The sequence below is a fragment of the Rhynchophorus ferrugineus genome, unplaced genomic scaffold, assembly GCF_030347505.1.
Source record: "Rhynchophorus ferrugineus isolate W39M unplaced genomic scaffold, kcgeb_rfMv2 rfM4, whole genome shotgun sequence".
Taxonomy (NCBI): domain Eukaryota; kingdom Metazoa; phylum Arthropoda; class Insecta; order Coleoptera; family Curculionidae; genus Rhynchophorus; species Rhynchophorus ferrugineus.
Window position 1 is genome coordinate 34,826,768 of NW_027472583.1, and position 16,914 is coordinate 34,843,681.

The window sequence follows — 16,914 nt, forward strand, 5'->3', positions numbered from 1 at the left end:
TTTTTAATATAATATAAATATTTCTACACACATATATAATCTGAAGCATAACTGAATTCACTCTCGTAAATTATAAAATTTACAAAAATATATTTTTATTTTCCAAATATTTTTGAGATAATATGAAAAAAATTGTTTGAAAACATAAAACATAGAAATATGAAATGGAAACTTAAATGGGCACGCCCGTAACAAAGTTTTTGGCGTCCGGATCCACAGAATAACCATAGAATAGAGAGACTCTATTTATAGTATATTTCTCTATTCTATGATTTCTCTCTTTCTAATATTCTCTATATTTCTATTTTATGGTCCAAATCACTAGATAGCCGGAGGTAAAAAGATTACAGATATCTTTTCTATATGTTTGTATGTTTCTTTTATTGTAGTGTTAGGAACAATCGACTGAAATCGACTATCGACTGTACAGTAATTGACTACTTTTTACCAGCGACTATTTCAGTCGCTATTTTTGGTTCGACTGTTTTTACTAGTAACTGTTTTCAGTACTGTCTTCAGTCGCTATTTTCGGTCCGACTGATTTTATTACTATTTACTATGGACTGTTTCAGTCCTCTACTTTTAGTTACTATTTTCGATTCTACTAGTTCATTCGACTGATTTTTAACGTCCTCGCCTTCCGTCCTAGCCGCGACCTTGAAAGTAATGCGCCGAATTTATGCTTATAGATTTATATGTAACATGTGTTTTTATCTTTTTTTTTGTAGTTTGCTTGTGAATAACTATATATTGTAAATTAATATAGCAGCATTTTGCAACGCTAGTTTTCGAGGATAAAAAAATTAAATTGTAAATTATAAATAGTAAGATACTTTTGACTGGCACAATACATAGCACAATAACTTTCACAATTTTTGTCTAAGCCTCTTGTTTATCGAAACTTTTTTCCTAAAATCTTGAAAACTAAAATTGGGTTACAAAGGTTTCAGAAATTGCATAGATCCAAAAGATTTGAAGAATTTTTTACAATAGCAGTTGTTAAATTTCTGTTAAAAATATTAACCGTAAAAGGTGAGTAAAGTATATTAAATATTTGTAATAAATACATTTTTTGATAGGAAAACTCTACTTTAATATTCAAAAATTTATTTTATTGGCTATTAAGAACACCATAGTTTTTATTTGTTAACGAATGGACTATCTTAACAGAATGTGTTCAACTTTTAAAGTCCATCGAAATAATGACCACCGAGTTATCTGGTGAAAGATATCCCAACGGTGTCTTTAATTATACGGTTAATAAGAGGATGGAACATTCCATGAAATCCAGGATTTTAACAAGTGAACGGGTTTTTTCAAAATCTGGGCAAATAATTAACGATCGAGGAAAGATCGCCTCACGGAAAAGTTGAACATGATAATAATCACAGTAATTTAAAAATATTTCCGTTCAAAAATAAAGAAAACTATTATTTAAAAAGGGCCTGGTAGTTATTGTACGGTCATTTTTAGGTTCATCATGGATTAGATTTTTCAATGATTAGGTATACGTTTACATTTTATTTAGTATTTATGGTTATTGAAAATCTTTAGTTTTTAGGTTTTATTTAAGTTGTATTGTAACATTTATATTTATTATGTTATTTAAAAATAGCAATTAATAAATTAAAGCAGGATAAAACATTTGTGGTGTTATTATTCCATTCCTTTTTACACATCCACAGAACATTCATTATAAACGTAGTCCTACTTCCTTTAAAATTATATTATTTATTACATGATAATAGAAATTAGTTTTTTTTTCCTTTTCTTTTTTAAAATTATCACTAGAATGAATATATATACATCTCTGTCTCGCTTATACTACCATTGAAGAATATAAAGACATTTAAAATTAACTGGTCCAAGTATTTATGTCCGTCCTTTCCTATCTCACATTTTGTACAGATAAGAATTCGTACATCTGACATAACGAATGTAATAAAACAGTGGAAACGCGAATTTGACTGAAAATAGTAGTTATTAAGTCGCTATTTTTTTGACTATCGGCTGTTTTGGGACTATCGACTGTTTTGAGTCGATAGTTCCCAACGCTATCTCATTGTATATAATTGCAATTGTAAGGTTGTTGTTATAACTTATTTCTGTAGCATTTAAGGTAAATATTATTAGTTTAAATGTAAAATCATAATATGAGTGTTATTTTGCTGGATGTGAAGATTCAAATAAAATTAATAATTTTTTTGAAAACGTCTTACATATATCCTACATGAAGTTTTCGAACAGAAAGGTTTATTCTTTGCATTTGCAGACCGAACAAATGATTGTGGACCTAAAATGTGTAATAAATATCATAACAGATGCTTACTAATAAGAATGAAACAGTATAACATCAAAATAATTAGATACTGCCACATTTGCAGGTAATATCACAAACAAGAATTATTTTATATATTTTTGCAGTAAGTTATATTATTTAAGTTAATGATACCAGGAACTTATTTTAATTAATTTGTGTAGGAAGCTATCTCTAAACTTTTTTTATTTATTGGAAACAATGTACTGAATATGCACAATATACTGAGCAAAGGCAATGTAATAAGTAATATATGTTGCTTGTTCTGGTGAATGAAAAAAATAAATACAATTGCCAAGGGCAAAAATGGAAAATTTTATATGACTACATAATATGGATGGCTTCCAAATAATTAATTACATATAAAAATATATAAAGAAAAGGAGTTATCAAAGTTGTAACATGTATTTACTATATTCAGTAAAATCAAATATATTTTCATATTTATATAATAATAATTTGTAATTTCAATAACAATGTACATTTGTAAAACGAGTTATTAGTTTTTTAAAAATGTTTTATACAAATGTTTATTAGTGTTTAAATAAAACATTTTATTATTATTATTTTTTTTCCTCCCGTAGTAAATTAATCCGATCTGCGAGCCCTCCTTTGGATCAGACGAACAAAATTCGTTAATAACTTATACATGAAAGATTATGTCTGTCGATTCTGTGGCTGAAAAAGGTAAATGAGATTTGACAATTGACATATATGACAGTTCTGTTTTAATGTGTTAATAAAAGGTGAAAGTTTTTATATTTTAGTTTTTTGTTAGAAGTGTTCAATTTATTTAGGTATATTTGAAAAAATAACTTTATATCAAAATATTTTAATTGTGAACCTGTAAACTGTTAAACAGACATCATGGATCACAACAGTGGCGATGAAGGTTTGAATGTTTTAAATGTCGATTTGATTTATAAACTAAAACCAAACAAATTTTTCCTTAGATACCACTGTATCTAAAAAACAAAGCAATGTTTTGGCACTACATGGAAATGAGAGGACGATGAATTTAAACCCTTTAATATTGACAAACATACAAAGTTCCCATTATTTTAAAGGTAAGATTTGCATATATTCATGTATTTAAAGTTTTTAAATTATAATTTATCTTTGGCAGTTAATCTTTATGAATTGAAGACCTATCATGAAGTTGTAGATGAAATATACTATAAAGTCAGTCATTTAGAACCTTGGGAAAAAGGATCTAGAAGAACCTCAGGTTTGTAGAAAAAATTTTTCTTCAATAGTTTCATAATCATTGACTTAAGTTCTTGTTAAATGATCTAAACTATATTTCTAGGTCAAACAGGGATGTGTGGTGGTGTTAGAGGTGTAGGAGCTGGAGGTATTGTCTCCACTGCTTATTGTTTGTTATATAAGCTTTTTACTTTAAAATTGACTCGTAAACAATTGAATGGATTAATAACACATTGTGATTCACCATATATAAGGTAATTAGACTGAATTTGTGATATTACTGTTAATTGTAAAATATTTTTAGGGCTTTAGGCTTCATGTATATAAGATATGTGTTACCTCCTAGTAGTTTATTAGAATGGTATGAAGATTATCTTGAGGATGAAGAGGTGCGTACATAAGGTAGAGTGGTGCCTATCTTTATTTAATCAATCTTTTTAGGTATATACATGAGAAAATTGTCACCAATAAATGACCTTTTAGTAATTTTCAAGCAAATATGGTATCACCCATATCTATATACTCATTTAATACTTTACCATTTATATTTAAACTTAGTTTACTATTTAAGTTAAATACCAAAATCATAAAATATTTATGGATGATATTGTTTTATGTTTTTATATAATGGTAGCATTCAAATTTTAATAAAAAATGTCATTATTGGATAGACTAACTGAAAGTGTAGTCATAAAACTATTATTGCTTGTTATTGAATATGTTTGAGTTACAGGAATTGGATGTTAAAGCTGGTGGTGGGCAAAATATGACTATTGGTCAAATGCTGAGGCAATGGCTGGTAAAATTGGAATGGTTCTCTACATTATTTCCGAGAATTCCAGTCCCAATACAGCAAAAAATTCAAAAGTATCTAGAGGTAGAAATAAGATGTTCACAATCTTTAATTGTCAGTTCAATTGCAATTTTATGCAGGCAAAATTTCCTCCACAAGCAGTTCAAGCTGCTCAACAAAGAGCCAGGGAAGAGCGAAGATTTGATCGAGAACGCCCGGCTCGTGAAGATCTCAGAAGGGACTTTTTGCGAGATGACAGAGAGCGCCGAGATGATCGCAGAGGCAGGGAGAGGTAGGTTGAAAAAGGTAACAAAGTGCTCGAATTATTAATGAAGAATGTCAAGACCTCAAATACGTCAAATTTAATCACCCTCATTGCTAGGCATCGAGATGATTATGAAAGAAGGGACCGTAAACATAGAGAGAAAAGTCGAAGTCCCCATAGAAACAAGCACAGACATCATAGCAGAGAGCGAGATAGAAACGACAAACATAGAGAGGACAGATACAGGGCTAGGGATCGGTATTAGATGGATTGAGAAAACACCAGGCTCAGTACTCTAAAGCCGATAGAAATAGAGTGTAGATTTTTTCTGCGCTATACAATTCTGTATAACAAAACGTTCTATGATATTTATTGTACTCAACAGATAATAACGGAATGGAGCTCATAGACGTTTTGTTATATATATTATTGTTTTTATTTTCCTGAGAATTTCTAATTATATTTAATTTCTTATGTAGTTATGAGTAAGAATGTTGTATGATTTACCTCAATTTTAGTTTTTATCATTATGAAAATGTCCAGGAAAGATGAAAAAGAAATTTGTACAATATAATTGTTTTGTAATAAAAACATATAAACTTACAATATTGTGCTATTTCATCCTCTTGAATTTTAGCTATCACTAGCTAATCCAACGAAGTTCGTACTTCGTAAATAGTAATTCAATGAGTGTCGGTTACTTATTAGCTGAACTAAATTTATGATTTTTTTTAATACAATGAATACAAAATAAATATTAAATTCAGTACTTTATTAAGACAAAAACCAACTATCAATTGGTTTAATTTTCTTCATTGAAGCACCTTATGACACACGACATTTTTTGTTTCTTTATCAGGTGCAAGAACAAATAGAACTGACTACCAGAAAAACATGGATTTTCTTAGTTAAGACCACAAAGAGTCAAGGATTGGCCTTGTGATTTGTTTATCATCATGGCGAAAGCAAGACGGATCGGGAACTGAATTCGTTTAAACTCAGAGGGCATATCCGTTGAGATTCTCGGAATCATCTTTAAATTTTCCTTAAGTATCGTGGCTTGAATCATATTATTCATCAGTTTTTTTATCACTAAGCGCGTTCCATTGCATAATTTTGGTTGATTTAGATTTCAAAGCATGATGATTACCGAGCTCGCCTTCAGATGTAAATTGTACTGTGCTAAACGAGACACATCCAAGGAACTTAAAAATTCACTTGGATAATTAGTGGCTTCGTCTTCATTTAATACACAGTAGATAGATTTGAATGAATGTAGAGTACCAACGGTCTGATTCTGAATTATAACCTTTAAGCCATCCACATCTTTATTATTAACCGTCAAAATTGCTCGCTCACCATTTGGTATTTGTGTGGTTAGCAATGATGTTCGGAAATACTTTGCTGACGATCTCTTCTTTTGATGAGATGAAATTGCAAAAATTCTAAGGAAATGTAATCAATCAGCTCGATTCTTTGACAGGAACACTACCGTTACCGATAGTCAGCAACTGCTTGGAAAAATCTGCAGCATACGGATGGTCGCTGAACAATGCAACTCCTACATTTACTGTCAGTTGAAGTTTCTTCACAGCACCACAGATTCGATGATTTGAGACAAGCGTTTATTTCATCGGCAGCTGTCGATGTTGGAAGTGTTTGGCGAAAATCGCCAGAAAGTAAAATATTTGCGCCAGCAAAAATTCTCGAGTCATTGCGCACATCTTTTAAGGTTTTATCAAGAGCTTCCAACGCGCGTTTGTACGCCATTGTACATTCGTCCCAGACAATTATTTTTGCGGCCATTACAGAGTGTTTTGCAATGTTACATGTCGGTTGTTCAGTAGTTAGAAGATTTAATGGCAATTTTAGTGCTAAATGAGCCATACAGCATCCTTCTAACAACTTGGCCGCTATTCCAGAATAAGCAACTGCTACCGCAATTTCGGATCTCGCACGGACAGTGGCCAAAATCACTGGCATAAGGAATGTCTTTTCAACTCCACTAGAGGCATCCAGGAAAAATAAGCCAACATTTTCATCATCAATTACATTAATTAATGTATTATAGACTTCTTTCTATTCTGGATTCAACAGTAGTAAATTATTTTGAACTGATTGGTCTAATTTATGTCAATCATATTCACGTTTATGTTCCAATTCTCTGTTAAAAGCGTCTCTATTCCGCGATCTGGCGTTGGCATTTCTAACTTTTTTTAAATTTCAGTTTGTTAGTCAAACTGCCACACATGAGGTAACACATATCTTCAATCAAGAGCAAAGCCGGGTTATGCATCTCCTCATTCACCTCAAGATCAGGATTCCTTACCACGGATTCAATGTGTTTTCTCACATTTTGTATTTGTTCGACAAGTCACGTGGATTAGATAGAAAGCGTATAGAGATGATGATAGCAAATAATGTGCGTATCTGCAGTGTACCATTAACAGTTCGTAGCGATTCAAATGATGTCGGCCCACGAAGATTTACTAGCAGTAACCGCAAATAGAAACATTCATCATTCCTTGGATGAACTGTGTAAATACGACCAAGAGCATTAGTAGAACGCATATCCGAATAAATCGGTCAGGAACGGCATCCAAAAAAACGTTAATGTCGTCGCTGGAAGTGTTTCAGCAGCATTTAACGCTGTGAAATATGCTCTTTGACCGTTCTCCAGATGCATCGCCAAATATACAACAGTTACCTCATTGCAGTTCATATATCCAACTTGATAGAGCGTAATTTCATCGTTGATATTGGGCATTTGAATGCCAGGAACGGCCATATCGCTGCCCTTCGTGACATATATGTAAATGTATTTAATGGACTTCATCGAATTGCAATCCTCAACGTTACAATGCGCCTTGAATGTTTTGGAAAGAAGTGGCGAATATGGAACGATCCAAATATTGTCAACCATGCAAGGTTATTAGAATCATCAAAAGAATCAAACCATCTGATGTTATGTAGTGAGGTACAGTTAATAAAAAATACAGCAGTGACATGTATAAATATTATTTCACCAGAGACTAAGATAGGGCCGATGAGGTCCTCCTAGTTATATACCTAGATTTAAGTTATCATAAAAACAAATGGTAGGTTAGTCGGAAACGACTAGTAACAATGTAATAATTAAATAATAAAAAAAAGAAGTCACAAAAATTCTGAACGTACTCTATGTCAGGCACACAAAAATGGCTCATAAACAAACTGAAAAAAAACCATAGAAACAAACAACCGCGTTATAGAAATGAGATAATAAAGTGGCAATTCAAACGAACCAATCAAAAAAGTGGTCTCAGTGCCTATATCGGTATAATACTCTTTAACTACGGCACATGCTCGTGTTAAAGGCACAGGGCTGGATAAGGATCCTCCTCCTTCACCAAATCAGTTCTAATAATACCCTTATTTAAATATTTTCTTTAATTTGGTAGGAGAGTTTGCCGTACCGACGGGTTAACATTAAATGTATGAGAGGTACGAAACCCACTAACTTTTGTATTGGAAAATGTTTTTTTCTTTTATTTTTACGTCAACTTTCCAATATTTTTAATGGTTATTCTCTTATTTAGGACGAAGACACCCAACAAATCAAAAACCATGAAAATCGGTTCTCCAGTTATAAACGTTCGAGGAAACGCGACTTCGTTTTGTATATTAAAAATTTAAAAAAATATATATTTTATCTATTAAGACTGATATAAAGAACCTTTATTAATTATTTTATTTACAAAATATTTCAGTTTCAACGTAAAAAATATAATAAATAATTTGCATAGTTGCTAATAGGAACATTATCCAATTTTTACCTCAGTATGGATTAGAAAACTTAATATTTGTGGTGTTCTGTCCCTTTCAGATAACTGCAAATACAAATTATCCTGAAATTAAAAAAAAACTGTCGATGCGTCACAATTGCAAGATGATCTAACACTGAAGCCGAAAGAGGTACTATTTTAATTATCTGAAGAGGCCTCTCCTGGACAAGAGAAGCTTCTTTTCTTTAGCTGCCACATACTCCCTTCTACAAGGACTGGAGTTGAGTGTTAGGATCATGTTGATTTTGTTTACTATTTCTTCAGCTACTTCTTTCTCTGCCTCGAAATAATAATGTTTGAAACTTGGGGAAGATGGCAAGGAGGACATGTATGCACCTAAAATTTAAACTGTGAGAGACACCTTATTTTTCCTATTATGAATAGAGACATACTGTTTGGATAGGCATTCATCCTATCGCTCACTTTTGTGCTAATAATACAAGCATAAATTATCTCAAAAGTCATTTTATTGCCTCTTGTTTCCTGTTCTTGGCACCACACTATTGTTTCCATGGAATGGCTAGTAGGTGTAACTTTAACTAACTGAAGTTTACTATTTTTTTGAACTATTGGATCAACATCAATTTTGTCATTGCTTATACCTATAAAAGCAAACATTAAATTCACTGAAGCTGTGATGCTATAAAAGTTAAACCTAAGTGTACTTCCATATTCCACCATCTCAATTTGTTAACAAGGGAAACCCTATAGGATTTATACAGAGGTGCTTCCATTGCCTTATTGTGCACGTCCATTACCATCATTTCTTTCAGTTGCTTAGTTTCTTCAGCTTTAGAGGCTGATGTTGTTCGTTTTTTGCCACCTCCACTATCTGGTGATGAAACTTTTTCTTCAGTTGTTTGAAAACTTACAGTCTTAGTTGGATCTTTATGCTCCACCAAACCTAATATTAAATAATTGTTAGAAAAATATTAAAATTTTCCTATGTTATACAGACCTAAACAATTAAATCCAAATTTTGCTACACACTCCTTTGGATCCAAATTTGGAAAATCACTATCTACTTCTCCATCTTCTTCTGTTATATAAAGCCCATAGTTTGACACAGATTTCAAAGTAAAATCTGAATAAGTAGTGCTAAATTTCAATAATATCAACCCAATCAGATCTTGTATTTTTGCTGTAGCTATGCAACATATAAAAAGAGGATAATGTCTGTATTCTTCAGGTAACATCGTCAAGAAGATTCGATACCTTCTTGTAGGTATATTCACTTGACCAGAACCATCATATCTAGCATATTCCATGTAAGGATTGAGAGGTAAATGTGTAAACTGTTCCATTAAAATACTTAATCCTGATTTTTTCTGATCTATAATATTTAATTGATATTATAAAATTTAAATTACATGACCATGTTTATAACCTCCACTAGGCAGATCTGCTCTCACAAATAAATCTCCAGCAGTATCATTGTTTTCTTCCATACTTGTGCTTCTTGGCTCCCATTTTACATGTTTAACTCTCTGAGATTTTTTTGAGTTATTTTCTAATTTTTCTAATCTTGCTGCAGTCATCGATCGATCCCTTATACCAAAATCTGCATCCATTTGTAAATCATAGGACCCTACAATTACTTATTCATTTCGATTTAGAGTTATAAAAAGATAAACTAAACTGCACCAGTCTCATCATCATCATCATCATCATCCTCATTATCATCAGGATCAGCGAAAGCCTCCTGACTAAAAAACCTCTCTTTAACATCCTGTGTTTCACCGATCATCACTACCTCGCACATACCTACAATACATAATTAATTAAATACATAAAATATTCTTTTTAATCACCTGTATCGTCAGTGGACATAAACGAATTTCTTATATGAGAAAGGAGCCAATATTTATTATCATATAAGGCCATAGTTTTAAAAGTAGGAAGTATCTTCTATCAGTATCTCCCAGATTATAAAATTATGCATAAACAAGTTTTATTTCAGCTGATTTTGACGTTAATTCGCGAATTCCTGAAATTCTTCTTCTTTAAAATATAACCTGTATATATTATACATAGTGTCCTTGAATTACACCTAACTTTTATATTAAAAAAATAGTAACATTCAGTAATGTTTATTTGATCTAAATCTCCGGGTTGTAATCCAAATCACTACCCTTTAAACGGTCTTATCTATGATTCATGGTTTAAAAGTTTCTTAGTTATTTATTTAAAAAGATAATTTTGTAAGTATATGAATAGTAACTTAAAATATTCAAGGTACAAATTCAAATGATTACTGTTTAGTAACAGTATCATCAACAAAAGTTGAAATTTTTGTCAAATAGTTTGTTATATTTAATGACGGAAAATAACATATAGTATTATGTTCCGTGATTAATGAAAAACCAGGTCATGGTTCTATTTTAGATTTTCAGTAGTTTAATTTGTAGCATTATAGATGTGTAAATAATCAATCATTACGAAACTATTTTTAGATTAAACAACCAATTAGATTCCTATAATTGTAACTATAAAAATAATACATATTTTTTTCTAATTACATAATTGGAGAAATATATGGAAAATAAATTAAAAACTCATAGATTCGGGCTTCCAAAGGTTAGTTGGTATCTTTATTTTGATAAATTTATATGGTAAAAAGTGTAATAAAATTTGTCTTAATATTACTTTTATAAATCAAATTTAACGATTTTCAATATACTAGATTGTCAGGGAGAAATACAAATTTCTAAAAGGAAATAATGAAATCAAATCAATAGAACTCTAGTTAAGATTTATTAGTGTTGCATTCAAACTCTTAAATATTGTGTTAAGACGCTTTACATATTCTGTATGTATTTTGTTGGTTTTGACTTAATGCCAAAGTAAACATATATAATACAAATATAGGAGAAAGGTTTCCTATCATCATATATATTCATCATTAGTAGCCCTCATATTGTCTGTTATTTTGTTTATGTTTTCTGCAACATGCCATAAATCTGATCTTTGTATCCTCAAGACACTGATTGAAGTCTTCATTCATCTCATTTAGCTTAACGCGAGTTTCTTCCCTCATCAAGTTGTAACACATAGCAATCAGCCCTAAACCCAATAGCATATATAAGAAATTGATGACGATTTTCGTTTGGTTGCCATGATTTGAAGCATTTACATCAGCACCCGGTACTAAATCGCCAAAACCAATCTTACACAAGGAGGTGATGCAGAAATATGTTGAATCCAGGAAATCCCAATGTTCCCATTCTGAGAACATAATTGCACCTGCATGTGTTTTTTATTAAGTAAATATATAAATAATTTAATACAAAATGTACCTGTTAATATATAGGCAAAAATTACCCAAAGACAGGCTGTGCTAGGAACTATAATTTTCTTCCTATTTCCTTCTTTTTCAGTCGAGCATTCATAAATTCTTCGATATATCCATTTGAAACAACCAGCAAAGATTGTACCCATATTCTGTGTCAATTAATTATGTCTTTAGTTATTTTAATTTGTTCATATTCGATAGTAAATATAACTTACTTTAAAGTAAAGGATGTACAAAGGTAAGCCAAAAATAGCATAAACCATAGTAAGTATCTTGCCTTCGTTTGTCTTTGGAACCATATTTCCATAACCCACCATAGTTATGATACTTAGACAGAACATTAGTGCCGCAGGGAAAGTCCAGATTTCATCCACGGTTCTTTCGTCGTAACCTTTATAATGCAATAAGATATTCCAAGGCCAGGACAAGTTATGTTATCTGTCTCACCATGCTTAAAAATCTGTGTCACGTGGCTTTGATGCAGCTTTAACACTTTATTTGCGTCTACCTTGAAGCCTTCCCTATTAAGAATATTGTGCTTCATCACGACCTGGAACAGTTTTTTTACGGTAGCGTTGCGATAGGTCTCCACCTCGCTCGATTCAATGTTTTTGCCCCTGAGAACTGATTAAGTTTTTATGTTCGAAGAAATATTTTATCCATTCAGTTTTAAATCTAGAGCAACTTTTCACGTATTCGTTTTATCATTAAAACTAATACCTATTAGTAAATCGATATTTTAACAGCTAAAAATTTTTTTTTTAAATATCGCAAAACCTTAATTCAAATATATAAGTCATTCATATTTTTGCAGAAAAATTATAAACATACTGTTCTATTAGTAAAACATGTATTAACCTTTTCTCCAAGTGAGTAAATACCAAAGCACCTATGACGGTGTACCCGATCAGTAGCGCTCCCACGCCCACTTGAGTGCACATAAAAGTTATGATCTTCTTGCAGCATTCCTTCACCGTTTCTCGATGTCTCCTCTGAGCTCGGGGCGGAGTGTATCCGTATCTAGTTGGAGTTCTGCCTCTGGATATACTCCTTCCCCTTCTCTCATTGGATATCTCCATCTTGTATTATTTAATTGTATCACTTCATTCTCAAAACTCAATTCCGAAGAAACACGTCGATATTTCACCAATCTTTTACCTATCGTAAATGAGTGATAGTATCATTACACCAATCGGGCAAACCACTAGAAAATAAACTAAACGTAGAAAATCAGAATCGCTATAAAACAAGTGCCTCGAGCGTCTACTGTTTTATTTTTGGAAGTTTTTAGGTTCAGTGGCGTAGAATCGTAAAAGTAAAGAATAAAGAATAAAGCTATATAAACATTAAGGTAAAAAAATAGTCCATGTACATTTTTTTTATCAGTTCAAATTTTGGATATATTTGAAAATGTTATTTTGTTTTCTTTCTAATTACATATTTATTTTGTTTAGAAAATTCTCATTGTCATACATTAAATATATACTCATAATTAGTGATACAGTCAGTTTTTTTCCGTATTATTGTTTTTGAATAAGATCCCAAGAGGGAGTAAGAACTAATTTTTGTTTTTTATTAAAATAGTTTATCACATTAATAATAAGGAAATTTACTCTTTTATTAGGTAAAAAATACTTTCTAATGAGCAATAACGTTTTAAAACTAAATTATCCAATACGAATATCTGCAATACGCGGCTTTGAAAATAGAGCGAATGATATTGTCTATTGTCAGCCGTTAAGTGGAAAAGAATGCCCAGAAGCAGTAGTATTATTTCCAGGAGATGTTCAAGTACATAATGAATCGTTGGAACTAAGGATTTTCGTAATAATATCAATTGATTTTAGGATTATACGGAAAATATGCTGGCCCATCGAGACAACAAAAATCACAAAGACTGGAGCTTGGATAATACGGCATTTCGAATGCAACAAAAATTTCCAAAATGTCATATCTTAGTTGTTAAACCTTCCAGGTATAATGGCAGCGGGATATGGTTAAATTTAAAATCCATTTTTATGATGAGCATATTCTTCTTTAGGATGGATTTCAAAACATTTAGTTGCTTCAAGAACTTTGTCGAAAGCGATAATCTGGGAGTACCCCATCACACGGCCAACTACAACTCCTTAACACATTTGGATAAGCTCATTCAAAATGTATCTAGCTGGCTAAACGATCTCAGCCAGATGGAACTGAATGACTTGTTGAGTGTTTCTAAAAAAGCCGTGACATGCATGTCAAACGATGATGTTATGAATCATGAAGTAATGATGATACCTTTAAAAAATATGGGTATTATTTTACGCAGTTCTAGGACAGTGCTTCAAACTACCATAAGAACATTAGAGATTGCAATTTAAAGTTGGTTGGGTTCAGTAAAGGCTGCGTGGTACTGAACCAAATGCTTCATGAATTTCATACTGTAATGAACTCTCATATTAATGAAGATTACACTAGTTTTATATCAAGAATTAGTGATATGTATTGGTTGGATGGAGGTCATTCTGGAGGTAAAAATACTTGGATAACTGATAAGGACATTTTACAGACTCTCGCTCTATTAGGTATTATACTGTTATAAATGTCAATTGTAATTTTGCATAATGTGAATATATTTTAGAAATCAAGGTACATATCCATTTATCACCTTACCAGATCGAGGACGACCGCAGACCCTGGATCAGAAAGGAAGAAAAAATATTTTCCGACGTTTTAAAAAGATTAGGATGTAATATTCAACGATATATTCATTTTGAAGGATTACCTTCTAGTATTATGTTACATTTCAATGTTTACGATGCTTTTAAGCCTGTCTAGTTATATACATATGTGTATTTTACTTGTTTTAGCGCAAATACAATGACTTTTTTTTATAAAAATATTTTTGTTTTATATTTGTGGAATATTGGGTTTAGGAAAAAAACATGTTAAATAAACATATGAATTTCAAAAACTATTCATACTATATATGTCTACTTTTAATTGATGACCTTTTGCCCCTTTTTGATAAAAACATAATTTCGGCAATGTCCAACTTTTCTCGGCAAAAAAAACGAACCAAATGATGAAGTATCTTTGTGGTGGTGTGTGATTTTAAAAGATGTATGTGGTAAAGCGTTGTTGCTTTGGAAGATAATGTCTTTAGTTATAATAAATCCTGACAGTTTCTTAATCGCCTGTTTCAATCGCATTAGTTGTTGACAGAAGAAGGAATTAATATATTGGCCACCTTCCAGCAGTTGAGGATGAACTTCTTTCACAATTACTATCACCTCTCTCGGCCTTAATGTAGGGCAATGTTAGTGAAATTTCGAGCACGATGTTTTTCAATTGGAATGGCTGGATTTAATTTCGTTTCAGCAGCGATTCACAGACATAAACTTGATCCATTCATTTTTCATTATTATCCTTTTGTTATCCACTGTTATATAAATAGTTCAAATCTATCTTATGGTCGATGATTGGTATCATAGCGATATCGAGATGAAATACGTTAGTTGACCACAATATTTTAAACAATTTGAACGATTTACTGGCTAGGCGAGGTTTATTTTTAATATCGAAATTTCCAAACTTTATGCATTCTCTTTTCGGAAGTAAAAAAGCAAAATACAACGATGACCTAGACTTCTCCATTTTCAAAGCGCAATCACTTTTGACTAAGTAAACAAATGATGCTACCTATATTTAGAAATTTCTATGGATTGTTTTCAAACGCATTTTATAGTATGGCTTAACTGGATATGTATCATTATAGATTATAAAAAATTAATGCAATTTTAAAAACATATATTACAAGAAACGGAAATTGCTTTTTCTCCAACCTTGTATTCATATTGTATTAAAAAAACATATTCTTATAATTTTCTCATTTATTTTAATAAATCAAGAGTGTTTTAATAAAAATAAGAATAATTTGAATGTATTGTCACTTTTGTCAAAAATGGCAAACATTTGCGGGGGCATTGTCTGGTTTTTAATCTTAATCACTGTGGCTTTTCCTATTGCTGGAATTTGTGCATTTTTCTATATTTTGGTTTATTGTTTTGCCCAAATATGTTCAGGATGTCAGGTAATAAATCAGTAATGCACTTCATTGTAGAAAACATCATTACAATGCTTAATGATATTTATTTCTTGTTTGAATATAATTTTTAGAGCTTCTCTGACATCTTAGAAAAAGGAATGCAGTTACCTGGATATGCTGTGACCAAAATAAAGAACTGTGAATTTTAAACAAACTCAATTTATTTCAATATAAGTGTATTTAAAACAAGTTAGAAATAAACTTTCTCTCAAATAGAAACATTTATCACTTAATTTTATTTAAGATATTTGTTACCTCCTGCTGTGGTATGTCTACTGGATCACATTCAAAAACTTTGCAGAAACTTTTTACAAATTCTGGTATTACTTCATTTATTGAAATATTTTTATTTAGTTCTCTAGATAAACTTGTTACGCCTTTTCCTTCAATTCCACAGGGAATTATATGATTGAACCATGATAAATCAGTGTTACAATTTAAAGCTAAACCATGGGTAGTGATAAAGCGGCTTCCATGAATTCCTATGGCACAAATCTAATGCAAATTTTAAATAATAAACACAATAGGTGGCAAGTACTACCTTGTTATCACCAATCCATACACCCGTATGTGGTGATGTTTCAGCTTTCAATCCAAATTTTTTACATAAATCAATAACAGTTCTTTCAATCTGGCAAACATACCATTTCATGCTAGGTTTAAAATATTTCAAATTTAAAATGGGATACACAACCAATTGACCTGGGCCGTGATATGTAATTAAACCCCCACGGTTTGTTCTATGAAATTCAGCACCTTGATAAATAACTATACCTGTTTAATCTAACTTCTTACATCTAGTTTAGTCAAACCTTTTTGTAAAAGCTCTTTCTCTTCATCGATTCCGTACTGTTTAGCCCTAATTCCCACTGTATAAACAGGTGTGTGCTCCAAACACAATAACGTATTTTTTACTGGAATTTCTGAACTATTATGTAAAGTGGATAAATGCTGTTGAAGTCTGAGTCCTTGTCCATAATCTAATTTACCTATATTCCAGACTTTAACCAACCTCTCTAAATTCTTTACCATTTTAAAGAATCATTTGATCTACTTAGGTTAAAGGTTTGCTCTCGATGTATAAAGGGTTGTCTGTTTTTTATATGATTAATATATTTTATAACATA

General features: G+C 31.3%; 6 protein-coding genes and 2 long non-coding RNA genes across 12 annotated transcripts; 4 read left to right on the plus strand and 4 right to left on the minus strand.

Annotated features, from left to right (window-relative positions):
* Window positions 1-1,366: 1,366 nt before the first annotated feature.
* LOC143195176 (uncharacterized) lies at window positions 1,367-1,642 on the plus strand. Its single transcript, XR_013005491.1, has 2 exons — window positions 1,367-1,505; window positions 1,562-1,642. It is a non-coding gene; the product is annotated as an uncharacterized LOC143195176 (long non-coding RNA).
* Window positions 1,643-1,979: 337 nt separating this feature from the next.
* On the plus strand, window positions 1,980-5,187 carry LOC143195142 (pre-mRNA-splicing factor 38B). Of its 2 annotated transcripts, none has more exons than XM_076402054.1 (11): window positions 1,980-2,119; window positions 2,273-2,384; window positions 2,902-3,004; window positions 3,085-3,209; window positions 3,271-3,384; window positions 3,444-3,545; window positions 3,627-3,777; window positions 3,828-3,912; window positions 4,257-4,400; window positions 4,457-4,608; window positions 4,699-5,187. In XM_076402054.1, the coding sequence occupies exons 4-11, from the start codon at window positions 3,185-3,187 to the stop codon at window positions 4,844-4,846; spliced, it is 921 nt and encodes a 306-aa protein (XP_076258169.1). In that variant the 5' UTR covers window positions 1,980-2,119; window positions 2,273-2,384; window positions 2,902-3,004; window positions 3,085-3,184; the 3' UTR covers window positions 4,847-5,187. The 2 variants fall into 2 exon arrangements, with proteins under 2 accessions (XP_076258169.1, XP_076258171.1); XM_076402056.1 differs by having other exon boundaries at window positions 4,457-4,622; window positions 4,699-4,837.
* A 298-nt stretch (window positions 5,188-5,485) lies between these two features.
* Window positions 5,486-6,564, minus strand: LOC143196349 (uncharacterized). The gene is made up of 3 exons (XM_076404013.1): window positions 6,080-6,564; window positions 5,732-6,026; window positions 5,486-5,563 (listed from the first exon to the last, which is right to left on the minus strand). Exons 1-3 carry the CDS (start codon window positions 6,562-6,564, stop codon window positions 5,486-5,488), a joined length of 858 nt encoding a protein of 285 aa, XP_076260128.1.
* A 1,703-nt stretch (window positions 6,565-8,267) lies between these two features.
* On the minus strand, window positions 8,268-10,405 carry Sin1 (SAPK-interacting protein 1). Of its 2 annotated transcripts, XM_076402058.1 has the most exons (7): window positions 10,217-10,405; window positions 10,050-10,169; window positions 9,793-9,993; window positions 9,364-9,738; window positions 9,061-9,309; window positions 8,798-9,007; window positions 8,268-8,741 (listed from the first exon to the last, which is right to left on the minus strand). In XM_076402058.1, the coding sequence occupies exons 1-7, from the start codon at window positions 10,287-10,289 to the stop codon at window positions 8,548-8,550; spliced, it is 1,422 nt and encodes a 473-aa protein (XP_076258173.1). In that variant the 5' UTR covers window positions 10,290-10,405; the 3' UTR covers window positions 8,268-8,547. The 2 variants fall into 2 exon arrangements, with proteins under 2 accessions (XP_076258173.1, XP_076258174.1); XM_076402059.1 differs by lacking the exon at window positions 10,217-10,405 and having other exon boundaries at window positions 10,045-10,169.
* A 17-nt stretch (window positions 10,406-10,422) lies between these two features.
* Window positions 10,423-14,665, plus strand: LOC143195146 (mitochondrial protein C2orf69 homolog). Of its 2 annotated transcripts, none has more exons than XM_076402062.1 (6): window positions 10,423-10,606; window positions 13,322-13,488; window positions 13,545-13,672; window positions 13,739-13,964; window positions 14,015-14,264; window positions 14,321-14,665. In XM_076402062.1, exons 2-6 carry the CDS (start codon window positions 13,339-13,341, stop codon window positions 14,515-14,517), a joined length of 951 nt encoding a protein of 316 aa, XP_076258177.1. In that variant the 5' UTR covers window positions 10,423-10,606; window positions 13,322-13,338; the 3' UTR covers window positions 14,518-14,665. The 2 variants fall into 2 exon arrangements, with proteins under 2 accessions (XP_076258177.1, XP_076258176.1); XM_076402061.1 differs by lacking the exon at window positions 10,423-10,606 and adding an exon at window positions 11,638-11,668.
* LOC143195145 (two pore potassium channel protein sup-9) lies at window positions 11,141-12,917 on the minus strand. The gene is made up of 5 exons (XM_076402060.1): window positions 12,556-12,917; window positions 12,145-12,314; window positions 11,913-12,088; window positions 11,702-11,846; window positions 11,141-11,648 (listed from the first exon to the last, which is right to left on the minus strand). Exons 1-5 carry the CDS (start codon window positions 12,774-12,776, stop codon window positions 11,308-11,310), a joined length of 1,053 nt encoding a protein of 350 aa, XP_076258175.1. The 5' UTR covers window positions 12,777-12,917; the 3' UTR covers window positions 11,141-11,307.
* Window positions 14,666-15,647: 982 nt separating the features above from the next.
* LOC143195149 (uncharacterized) lies at window positions 15,648-16,034 on the plus strand. The gene is made up of 2 exons (XR_013005482.1): window positions 15,648-15,772; window positions 15,859-16,034. It is a non-coding gene; the product is annotated as an uncharacterized LOC143195149 (long non-coding RNA).
* Lipt2 (Lipoyl(octanoyl) transferase 2) lies at window positions 15,931-16,877 on the minus strand. Of its 2 annotated transcripts, none has more exons than XM_076402064.1 (3): window positions 16,600-16,877; window positions 16,329-16,555; window positions 15,931-16,282 (listed from the first exon to the last, which is right to left on the minus strand). In XM_076402064.1, the coding sequence occupies exons 1-3, from the start codon at window positions 16,817-16,819 to the stop codon at window positions 16,013-16,015; spliced, it is 717 nt and encodes a 238-aa protein (XP_076258179.1). In that variant the 5' UTR covers window positions 16,820-16,877; the 3' UTR covers window positions 15,931-16,012. The 2 variants fall into 2 exon arrangements, with proteins under 2 accessions (XP_076258179.1, XP_076258180.1); XM_076402065.1 differs by having other exon boundaries at window positions 16,329-16,543; window positions 16,600-16,872.
* Window positions 16,878-16,914: the final 37 nt, after the last annotated feature.